We start from the raw sequence: 11,354 nt of genomic DNA on the forward strand, positions 1-11,354 counted from the left end.
GAAATAAATAATAAACACACATAATAAAATCTGATGACCACTAGGAAACTAGAACTCTAGTAAAGACATTATTTAAAGCATAAATCATTTCCTATTTTGCAAAATGTCTAAATTTCTTTTAAAAAAAAATTAGCGGTCATTTCCGGAATTGACTTTGGAGCAACCTGAAGATTTTAAAGTAGGGTCTATACGATTTTAATAATCACAAATAAGTATTTGAATAACATATAGAGCTACTCTCTTTGTAGTATTATCATACAGAGCATTGTATGACTATGATGCTAGGACAGAAGATGATATTTCCTTTAAGAAAGGCGATTTGATGGAAAGAATAAATAATAGGTATTCAGTTTTGTTCATTCAAAATGGTTTTTAATTATTAATGTATTGCTTGTTGAATAGAATTATTATAACTAATACCTAGAATACAGTTCTAGTACATTGTGTATGCAAGTCAGGCTCTATAGACTGATTTAATTTTTACAGGCTTTTATTGCCAATGCTTCTCAACAGTGAGATAACAACAGGACTCATTATTTCCTCTGAGACAATAATTTGTCTCAGCCTTAAATTAGGTATAGCGGTTGCCACTGTAAAACAATCATAATAATTATTATCATGTTGAAACTGTATGCACAGTGTGAGTAAGTCTACAGTACAACAATGTCTTTGAATATCAATGGCAAGTTGGGATTCATGCATCTTAAAATATTTTTCCATCATAATAAATAATTCATTTAATTTTACTTTATTATTTACTTTTTCTTTAGTGATGGTGATTGGTGGCTAGCAAGATCGACAGTAACAAACAGAGAAGGATACATTCCTAGCAACTATATTGCGCCAGTAAATAGCATAGAGTCTGAAGAGTAAGTAGCCTAGCTTTTAAAATAATTTACCAATAAGATTTAGTACTAATAATAATAATATTTATTCGGTCATCAATGTAAAATTAACCAGGAATGAGAATAGGCTAAAGCCCAAACAGATTCTGCACTCACTCCATACAATACAATCAGTTAAAGATAAAACCATATACAAGAAAAATACAAATAAATTATACATAACATGAAATATAGTGTTTTGTTAGAGCAGCCTTAAATATTGAAATTGTTTGTGAATCTTTTATGTCATTTGGTATTTGCTTCCATAGTCTAGGAAAGGAAACAAATACAGAATTATGAAAAGTATTGCCTTTCGAATTCCAACGTAAAAGCCTACCCGGACATCTTTCACTAGTTTTAATATACTCATTGAAAGAATGGGGACAGTAACCTTTATACTACTGTATATTCATAAATTAATTTGCAAGTAGAATAGAATATCAACTCTACTAAACTATCTTGAAAACAACTCTATGTAATATTTATGAATATCAGAAACATCAATGTTTAGGCTAATATGAGTTAATTTCATGTTCACTCTGACCATATTTTTCTCCCATACAGTTAGTTATATCCATTCAATTATAATTTAAACCATATTAATATTCTCGCCTAATGGAATTGATCACCATTTGTTTTGTCACTTTGCAGTTGGTATTTTGGAAAAGTTAGTCGAAAAGATGCAGAGAAACGGCTACTATTACCTGGTCTACCGCAAGGCACATTTATTATCCGAGACAATGTAGCAAGTCCAGGGAACTTCTCATTGTCAGCAAGGAGTTATGACGACACAGGGGAGGACGACGTTAAACATTATAAAATTCGAAAAATCCTGGACAAGGGAGGTTATTTCAGGGTGTCACGAAAGCTCAGACCACGAAAGCTCAGACCCCCTAAGACCTAAGATCACGAAAGCTAAGACCCAACACCTAAGATTACAAATACTAAGATATACTACAGATTAAAAACAATACTTGTTTATCCATACATAATTTTAAACACAGTAGGTTTCATTTATTACCATAAATATAATTTAATACTACCGCAAAACATAGATAAACTCACATTATTTTCGCCCGTTGAGTAAATGTATATTTTTTCTTTACAACAAACAAACTTGACGGGTGTCACGAAAGCTCAGACCACGAAAGCTCAGACCCCCTAAGACCTAAGATCACGAAAGCTAAGACCCAACACCTAAGATTACAAATACTAAGATATACTACAGCTTAAAAACAATACTTGTTTATCCATACATAATTTTAAACACAGTAGGTTTCATTTATTACCATAAATATAATTTAATACTACCGCAAAACATAGATAAACTCACATTATTTTCGCCCGTTGAGTAAATGTATATTTTTTCTTTACAACAAACAAACTTGACGGGTTGTTTGTTGGTATATATTTACTCCATTGTGTTGCTTCAGAGGATGTTTTTCTTACGCACCTGCCTTTCTTGTATTTTGACTCCAAATTTGTTGACTAACTTTATCCTGAACACCACACTTTAAAAATTAGGACTTATAAGTACTTTCAGAAGGAGAAACACATAACAAATAAATAAATCCTTTAAATAGATGATTTTACAGGCGTGTTTCTTTGTATACTGTAATGTATAACTCCTCGAGCTCCCCGCTCAATGTTTTTGTTTCTATGGAGCGCCAAAAGAGCAACAATAATAGTACAAGTATAAAAACAGAAAGAAAACGAAACAAAAAAACTTTTAAGTTAAAATTTATTTGCCAGTATTTATTTCTTCGTACTTGCATGATTATACTATTATCATTACAATTTTAATTTTACATTGTTCCATCCACACTGTAGATGGACTCCACAGAGTTTTCAGCCCTCTATATAATTTTTGCTCTTTTGACGTTCCATAGAAACAAAAACATTGAACATGGCCCATGGGGTAGGCCTACTGTACTGTGTAGGCTAGTCATTTTGTGTGCGAGAAAAACGTCTGTAAAATCATCAATTTAAAAATGTATTTGTTACTTTTTATGTGATTCTTTTTCATGAAAGTGCCAATTCTAAGGTGTGGTATTCAGAATAAATGTTGGGAGTTAAAATACAAGGCAGGTGCGAAAGATAAATATTTGTAATCTTAGGTGTTGGGTCTTAGCTTTCGTGATCTTAGGTCTTAGGGGGTCTGAGCTTTCGTGGTCTGAGCTTTCGTGACACCCAAACTTGACGGGTTGTTTGTTGGTATATATTTACTCCATTGTGTTGCTTCAGAGGATGTTTTTCTTACGCACCTGCCTTTCTTGTATTTTGACTCCAAATTTGTTGACTAACTTTATCCTGAACACCACACTTTAAAATTAGGACTTATAAGTACTTTCAGAAGGAGAAACACATAATAACAAATAAATAAATCCTTTAAATTGATGATTTTACATATGTGTTTCTTTGTATACTGTAATGTAACTCCTCGAGCTCCCACCATGCTCAATGTTTTTGTTTCCATGGAGCGCCAAAAGAGCAACAATAATAGTACAAGCATAAAAACAGAAAGAAAACGAAACAAAAAAACTTATCATGATTTTTAAATTAAAATTTATTTGCCAGTATTTATTTCTTCGTACTTGCATGATTATACTATTATCATTACAATTTTCATTTTACATTGTTCCATCCACACTGTAGATGGACTCCACAGAGTTTTCAGCCCTCTATATAATTTTTGCTCTTTTGACGTTCCATAGAAACAAAAACATTGAACATGGGGTACGCCTACTGTAGTACTGTAGGCTAGTCATTTTGTGTGCGAGAAAAACGTCTGTAAAATCATCAATTTAAAAATGTATTTGTTACTTTTTATGTGATTCTTTTTCATGAAAGTGCCAATTCTAAGGTGTGGTATTCAGAATAAATGTTGGGAGTTAAAATACAAGGCAGGTGCGAAAGATAAATATTTGTAATCTTAGGTGTTGGGTCTTAGCTTTCGTGATCTTAGGTCTTAGGGGGTCTGAGCTTTCGTGGTCTGAGCTTTCGTGACACCCGGTTATTTCATTGCGTCTAGAAGTCATTTTAGCACACTTAATGATCTGGTTGACCATTACCAACGTAAGTAGGGCTACAGTCTGCACCCAATAATGCACATACTGTAGCTTCACGATTGTACATTCAAACATATGGAATGGACTGAAAAAGAACATGGCAAAGACGGGTGTCACTAAACTTTTGACACCCACATCATAGTCATGCATTCAGTAGTATATTCTCCATATTTTTTTGCAATTTGCTGTATTACTTTTTTATTGGAATTAAAATTATTAAACAAGAAACCAGTTTCCAATGTGTCGAAGAAATTCAACGTTATTGTACCAGTAAAACTACATTCACATGTCATGACCAAAACATCAAAGGAAAGGTTAATTGAAGCTTGACCCCTGCTGAGGTTAACGTTAAAAAAAACTTCACTACTAGTCAATCTAAATGTTGTAATAGAAAAATAGCCCTTAGCAGCTTACTTACCAAAAAAATGTTCGTCTCTTTTTTTAAAAATGTCATTATACATTGAAACAATGACAAGTTACTTAATGAATGATTTACTTGTTGTTATGTTCAGAACAAGCTGACGGGTTGTGCTGCAGGCTAGGAGAACCAGTCCAGAAACAAAGTCCCAAAATATTAAGCCTAGGCAAGAATGCCTGGGAAATTCCAAGAGATTCATTACAACTGGAAAAAGTTCTTGGTGCTGGACAATTTGGTGAAGTCTGGAAAGGTAAAAGAAATATGTTTGTTGTAGGTTTCACCTTTGACCTATGTGTGTCTTTGGTCTTGGGTTTTTGTTTACAAACTTACTTAAATCAGACTTTTTTTAATAGATTATTTTGTAGTTTTAATAGTTTTTGTAGAAAACAAATTATGTTTTCACTAAATTTATAAAACGACAACATTAATTAAATTGATTTAAATTTAATTGATTAAATTCATGAACCAAAAACCCATTGCTTTAAATTAAAAATGTTTCAGGTAATTTTTTGTCAAAGTGGATAACTATTATGTGACGTTAACATGGCATATTCATATATAATAAGTATATATATATATATATATAAATAAATTTTAAAAAAAAGAAAAAACATATATACATATTCAACAATATAATTATTTTTCAGGAGATAATACATCTTTAAATAATTTATATTTTAGGACGTTGGATTGGAAAGACACCAGTTGCTATCAAAACCCTTAAACCAGGAACTATCTCTACTGCGGGATTTTTAGAAGAGGCAAACATTATGAAACATTTTATACACAAAAACTTAGTACAGTTATATGCTATATGCTCAGATAAGGTAATTTATTTTATATCCACTTAAATCCATTTTTAGGAAGTCGTTCTGTCTCCAAATAGAACTGGCACTGGAAAAATTCTAGAAGCAGATTGTCGGTACTTCAGTCGTACTGTACAGGATGTGAATCATTGTATTCAATATTCTTATTCAGCAAGTGGTTGAAATAGGTTTTCTAATTTTTCAATTATGAAATTGATTGATTGATTGAAATTTATATTTATACTGGGTAACCTTTTCAGTCAAAGACTGGTCTCCCAGAGGGCCCAGTTGGTGATCAGTAGCTGTGATGTACTAATACACCGGGGTAACCCCCTACTCGTCTTGAAATATGTACTAGGTTCTTTAAAGTGCACACGAGCTAGATGTGTACACTGGACCTACGGTTTATAGTCCTTATCTGAGAAGACTCGTTCTCCCACCAGAACCATGGAGTGAGTGAGCCTCGAACCCTTGCCGATGTTATGGCTACGTAATTACGGTTCCGCTGTCTTAACTGCTCGGCCACTCACTCAATATAGCAACCGTAACAATATTAATTTAACTAGTACAATCTGTTTGTACAATTTTTTATGATCTGTATAAGATTATAATCACCGTGCATTAAGATGAACCATTTATATGAATAATAGTAATATTATAACCTAATTTGCCTTATTGTCCTTGCCCGTATAGGTTTTATTTATTTATATGTCTGTAAATATGTATAAATACAAAGACAAATTACCGGAAAAAAATGACAATACTGTGAGTATTAGTGGGTGGATCTCAATAGAGATACAAAGAAAAAGCGAAAAGCTAAATCAAAACAATAAAGTAAAACAGACAGAAAGAAAGGTTGGCAGAGCTTTGGGCAACACTAGCCCTTCATCAGTGCAAGCATATTTTATGATGGAACAATAAATATGCTTATCTTACTTTTGACAGTATGAGATACGCTGAAAAGGTTTACTATCATACACAATAATAATAGAAATTTAAAAAAAAACTCTTTTGTATTGCATAGGAACCCATCTACATTGTCACAGAATTAATGGCCAACAGCAGCCTGCTTGAATATCTGAGAGATGGAGACGGCCGTAGCTTGAAGCTGGTTGATCTTGTTGACATGTCTGCACAGGTGAATTTTTCATGAAAATTACCTTTGTGCATACAATTTTTATGAATTTTTAAAGATGTTAGATCAATTTATATGTGCCAAGATGTTTCCAAACATTGACCTAAATACACCATTAATTCTCGAAAAAAATTGTTGTAAATAATAACAGAGATGACTATTATTACAAAATACATTGAGAGTGCAATATATACATTTCGGATCTTACTCTATCTCTAGATAAAAGCTATTACACAACAAATAATATATAAATACTTATGTCGTAAAATAATACATTATAATAGCAACATATAACAACATGGATATATTTATTTGGCAGGTCGCACAAGGAATGGCATACTTGGAGATGCGGAATTACGTCCACTGTGATCTTGCAGCACGCAACATTCTGGTTGATATAAATGGTGTGTGTAAAGTTGCGGGGTTTTTGGCTCGACGAATAATGGAAGATGATGAGTATACTCCTAGAAAAGGAGCCAGTTTCTCAATCAGATGGACTGCCCCTGAGGCTGCAATGTTTGGTCGTTTTACAATAAAATCTGATGTCTGGTCTTTTGGTATTCTTTTGACTGAGTTAGTTACACATGGACGATTTCCCTATCGGGGTATGCTACCCTTCTACTTTACTCTTTTTTTCTATTCATCGTTTTATATCCGTTTTTGTTTTTGATAGTCGCTGTAAATTTAGTTGAATTAATATTCCACCCGATTCCCAGTGCTGTATTTCCACAAACTATCTATTTCCGAAGTATCATAGGAACATTTGGTATTTTATATCACGTGGTATCATGTGATACCTGTATCATGTAAGGTTAGGTTAAAGGTTAGTTAGTTATTATAGATACATGTGGAACACATACAGTACAGAGAATTGGCTGAGTATGTGGTGCTTGGTGTCGCAGTTATAAGATCATTTGATATGTCAATACGGGCAACTCTATAAACATTTTTAGTACATTGACTCTACAGTGACTCTTTACGTATAATTACATTATTTTTATATTCTTTTAGGAATGGATGAAGTACTCGAGCGAGTAGACAGGGGCTACCGAATGCCAAAGCCTTTAAACTGTCCAGAAACCTTATATATTTTAATGAAAAACTGTTGGAATAAGGAACCATTGTTGAGGCCTACATTTGAATTCATTCATCATTACCTGGACGATTACTTTGTTGCAACAGAACCAGATTATGTAAAAATAGAATAAACTAGTATTCTATGGTAAATAAACATTGTTTGGTGTTCAGGATATGATGTAGGCCTACCCGTCATTCTGTATAGCTTTTGTTCATGTTTCTCTCTTCATCAGTAATAATATTTAAATCGTCTTTGTTATTAAGTTTAATTAAAGTTTAATTAAAACGTACAGAGTTGATGATTAATGGTAATAGAATAAACTAGTATTCTATAGTAAATAAACATTGTTTGGTGTTCAGGATATGATGTAGGCCTACCCGTCATTCTGTATAGCTTTTGTTCATGTTTCTCTCTTCATCAGTAATAATATTTAAATCGTCTTTATTATTAAGTTTAATTTGTAACGTACAGAGTTGATGATTAATGGTAATTTACTGGACTACCTACAAGTTTAATATAACCGTAGGCATATGTTTACACTCCTATGAGTAGTTTTTGCTAGTTTTACATATTGAATGATTTCTTTCGTGAAATATGTTATTAAATATGATCGCATTTTTAAAGTCAATGATTCGTCACAAAGAGTAGTTTGTTAATTTCATCATGGATAATCTCGCCTCTACTGCTTGTGTTTCTCTTCTTCAGCTAATGAATAATTATTAAAGTGAAGCAGATTTGATATTTAAATATCGATACCTGAATCTATTTTCTAAAATCTTTTTTTTTACGTAAACAAAAATGGAATGTGTATTTGTTTTTTTATCATTGGTTTTATGTATTTCGTTTATTTTTAGGGTGTGGTTCTGTTATATTTAACTCTGTTATGTTCTGCTTTGTGATAAAAACTAAGTCTGTATTTTAAGGAGAATCTGAACGAAGACAAAACGGTATTATATTATGTTGTAATTGAAATTGTTTAATATTGTGCTATGATAAGGGGGTTTCTTAAAAGCGATATTTGCTAAAGGCTTGTAAACAATTCTTATGTTTGTACATATCCAGTCTCATAAGATGTTCAGCCAAAAAATTTATTCAAATAATGTACTTTTTCAGGTGAGGAATACCTACCATTTGTTGAGATGCCTGACCTGCGTAACATAGCGTTGGTCGGAGTAGACAGCGATCCCGGAATTTACCGGGAACTAGTGAAAGGCAAGGGATCAATACCTCAAGTAAGACACATCAAACAGGACACTCCAGTTAAGCCATGTGGTAAATCAGCGTTTAAAAATCTGTCTAGGATCAAACAAAAATAGTGCAATAATTTTTTATATAATATTTATAATATGAATGATTATATTATTTTTACCTGAAAAAAGGGTCTCTGGATCCGTATATGAGATTTTAACACAATTTTCCGAGTAGAACTTAACATCTTTATTATCCTATTTTTGCAAATAAATACATATTAATAATTGGTATTTAAATTCATAGATAGGATCACTTTTGCCTACAGTAGTTTTTTTTTCATCGCACGCTCATTTCATGGAGGCTAGGAAAACACTCCACTGAATATTATAACCATACAGAAATTAAACAGAAATATTTCTTACAAGCCCGCCGTTTGTCTTATACCCCTTTCACACCAAAAGCAAAACTCCGGAGACACTCCGGAGTTTTGGTGTGAAAGGGGTATTATTGTCAATTGTGAATTTGTTTTTTGTCATTAAATTATGTTTTTTTGAATTGATATTCTATTTATTAATTTAAAGATGCATTGTCCCCCAAAAACATGAAAAAGAATAATTAAATCAGATTTTTGAATAGGTTATTTTCTAGTTTAAATAAAGTGAATCACTTCCGTAGAAAAGAAAACGTAAGATATATTATGAAATGCTCTATAATTTCACTTTTTACAAATACCAGAAAAAATCAACAAAAATGGATATAGATAAAACTCGTTATAATTTATTCCACGAGATAAATAAATATATACATATATATAATATTATATTCGGTTAAACATTGACTGAAATATCTGGGTAAAGCTGATACTTTGAAAGTGTAAAAGTGTGCTTCAAATGATAAATTTAAAGATCATAATGTTCTTCCGGTGCAAAGTAAGTGTTGTCTTTTTCTACTTCAACTTCCAAATCCAACCTCTCTTGTTCAAGCCTATCTCGTTTCCTGTACCTGACAGCCCTCTGATGCTGGTTTGTGGCCATACAAGTAATTATCTGCCTGTGCTCTTTCTTCATCATCACTAGTCTACAGGTTTCTTCCTTCTCCTTAAGTACTTTCTGTGCATTTTCTCTGATTGTATCGTCAATGCGATCAAATCTTTTTCTGACATCCTCAATATTCACTTTCTTTGTCTTTTGAAGAAGTTGGTTCTAATATGAAAACAATACACAATGATAGAAATTTAAACCTATTCTGCATTCTTTGACTGAAAATCTCCTTTATTATTACAGTATTGTTGAATAGGCCTACAGTCACTTTTAGTAAAATGAAAAACCAGAACAAAACTACATACTTGTCTTCTCTCTTCGGCTGCGATTTGTTTCGCTTGGTTTTGCATCTCTTGGAACTCTCGATTTTCCGAAAGTGTCTGTTGGAATGCTGTGGTCTTTCGTACTTTGAGTGATTGCTTTCTTTTACGAAAAAACTCCTAAAATTACAACAATTTGTCTGTTATTATAGTAGGGTGTAGTATAAAGGAGATATTAAGAGTGAAGACATTGATGACTCTGCATGTTGACCGTCGTCATTTTGATTAAAAGGAAGATAATGATAATGACGACAGTGATGATAAAGAGTATGGCAATTATTATTCTAGCGTATTAATATTGGTTGACAGTATTCTTACTTCGCGTCTCTTTTCGGCTGCTGTTAGCTTCCATGTAAGATTAGTTTCTCTTCCATTGTTCTCGTCGTCTGTTTGTCGCTCGAGTCTGGACAATGACCGTGGCATCTCTAATACAGGTTTGACTTTATCCAAAATGTCAAAGGAGCATCCATTTTGTCCAGGTCTAGGGTTAACGATGACACCAGACATTCTTAGCTCCTCTAAGATCTGGAAAGTGCTCTTGTCTGTAAGAGTCGGCATACTTCGGTTACCAATAGGTGGAAGTCGACGAGTTGGAACAATGTTTGCTAAAAGTAAGAAAAAAAGAAATTTGCTTATTTGTCTGTTTACAATAATTGTAATCATATTAATATCATTATTCATTTTTTCAATTTATTCTTTTTTTTAATAATTGTTAGCATTATTATCTTCCTCGTGTCTTACCAGTTGAGTTTCCATCCTTTAATCTTAATAGTTCGGTATTCACTCTTTCGTCATGGCTCATCAAAGATGCATGATCAGATAGATTGGTTTCTGAATCATTCTGAAAAGAAAAAAGAAATGTAAATGAACATTAATTAAGAAAAACTAAGAGAAAAATAATAACGGCGCCTTGGTATATTCGGTGGACAAGATTTACGTAAGCCTCTCGACAAAACAAAAAGTTGGTACGAATAAATTAGGCCTAGGCCTATATTTTTTTTATATTTTGGCATACAGCTAACAAAATTTAACAGCAATGTATATGTATGGTAAAGTGCACATGCACGTTACGTGACAATAGCCAAATATACAAAATACAAAAATATACCTCTGGCATGACGCCCACTTTGCTTGATCTTCGTCGTAAAAACCTAAAAATTCGATTTACTTTGTTGCGTTCTTTCACTTCTTTCCTTGTTTGATGATTTTTATCATCTTTTGCGTCAGGTTTGACTTTAATTTTAGAATAACACGATCCCATAATTACTAGTAATTTCGTAGTTTAATTTCAAATAGTCACTGAGAAATTGTGAAGGTACTTGTCTTAGCAAAGGCAAAGACAGAATGTTATTGTTGACATGGTGTTGTTTGGCAACTCGTTGGTACGAGCAACGAATTTACGCAATACGCGGAA

The 11,354-nt window shown here is 32.6% G+C and overlaps 2 protein-coding genes across 2 annotated transcripts; one reads left to right on the forward strand and one right to left on the reverse strand.

Moving 5' to 3' along the window:
• Positions 1–273: 273 nt before the first annotated feature.
• LOC140063244 (tyrosine-protein kinase Fyn-like) lies at positions 274–8,071 on the forward strand. The gene is made up of 9 exons (XM_072109758.1): positions 274–342; positions 771–869; positions 1,536–1,728; positions 3,896–3,959; positions 4,465–4,620; positions 5,052–5,197; positions 6,201–6,314; positions 6,631–6,916; positions 7,323–8,071. Exons 1-9 carry the CDS (start codon positions 323–325, stop codon positions 7,517–7,519), a joined length of 1,275 nt encoding a protein of 424 aa, XP_071965859.1. The 5' UTR covers positions 274–322; the 3' UTR covers positions 7,520–8,071.
• A 1,408-nt stretch (positions 8,072–9,479) lies between these two features.
• Positions 9,480–10,840, reverse strand: LOC140062010 (uncharacterized). Its single transcript, XM_072108050.1, has 4 exons — positions 10,682–10,840; positions 10,259–10,545; positions 9,926–10,060; positions 9,480–9,782 (listed from the first exon to the last, which is right to left on the reverse strand). The coding sequence occupies exons 1-4, from the start codon at positions 10,740–10,742 to the stop codon at positions 9,480–9,482; spliced, it is 786 nt and encodes a 261-aa protein (XP_071964151.1). The 5' UTR covers positions 10,743–10,840.
• Between the last annotated feature and the right edge of the window lie 514 nt (positions 10,841–11,354).

This window comes from Antedon mediterranea, chromosome 11, assembly GCF_964355755.1.
Source record: "Antedon mediterranea chromosome 11, ecAntMedi1.1, whole genome shotgun sequence".
Classification (NCBI taxonomy): domain Eukaryota; kingdom Metazoa; phylum Echinodermata; class Crinoidea; order Comatulida; family Antedonidae; genus Antedon; species Antedon mediterranea.

What these genes read in the sequence shown, in the direction of transcription:
- LOC140063244 (XM_072109758.1), top strand. Translation starts at nt 323, where the DNA reads ATGGAAAGAATAAATAATAG. An exon ending in TCTGGTTGACCATTACCAAC is followed by an intron (nt 3,960 to 4,464) that starts GTAAGTAGGGCT and finishes TGTTATGTTCAG; the next exon opens with AACAAGCTGACGGGTTGTGC. An exon ending in TGGACGATTTCCCTATCGGG is followed by an intron (nt 6,917 to 7,322) that starts GTATGCTACCCT and finishes ATATTCTTTTAG; the next exon opens with GAATGGATGAAGTACTCGAG.
- LOC140062010 (XM_072108050.1), bottom strand. Translation starts at nt 10,742, where the DNA reads ATGAGCCATGACGAAAGAGTGAATACCGAACTATTAAGATTAAAGGAT. An exon ending in AAAGGATGGAAACTCAACTG is followed by an intron (nt 10,546 to 10,681) that starts GTAAGACACGAG and finishes TCTTACTTTTAG; the next exon opens with CAAACATTGTTCCAACTCGT. An exon ending in CAGCCGAAAAGAGACGCGAA is followed by an intron (nt 10,061 to 10,258) that starts GTAAGAATACTG and finishes TTGTAATTTTAG; the next exon opens with GAGTTTTTTCGTAAAAGAAA.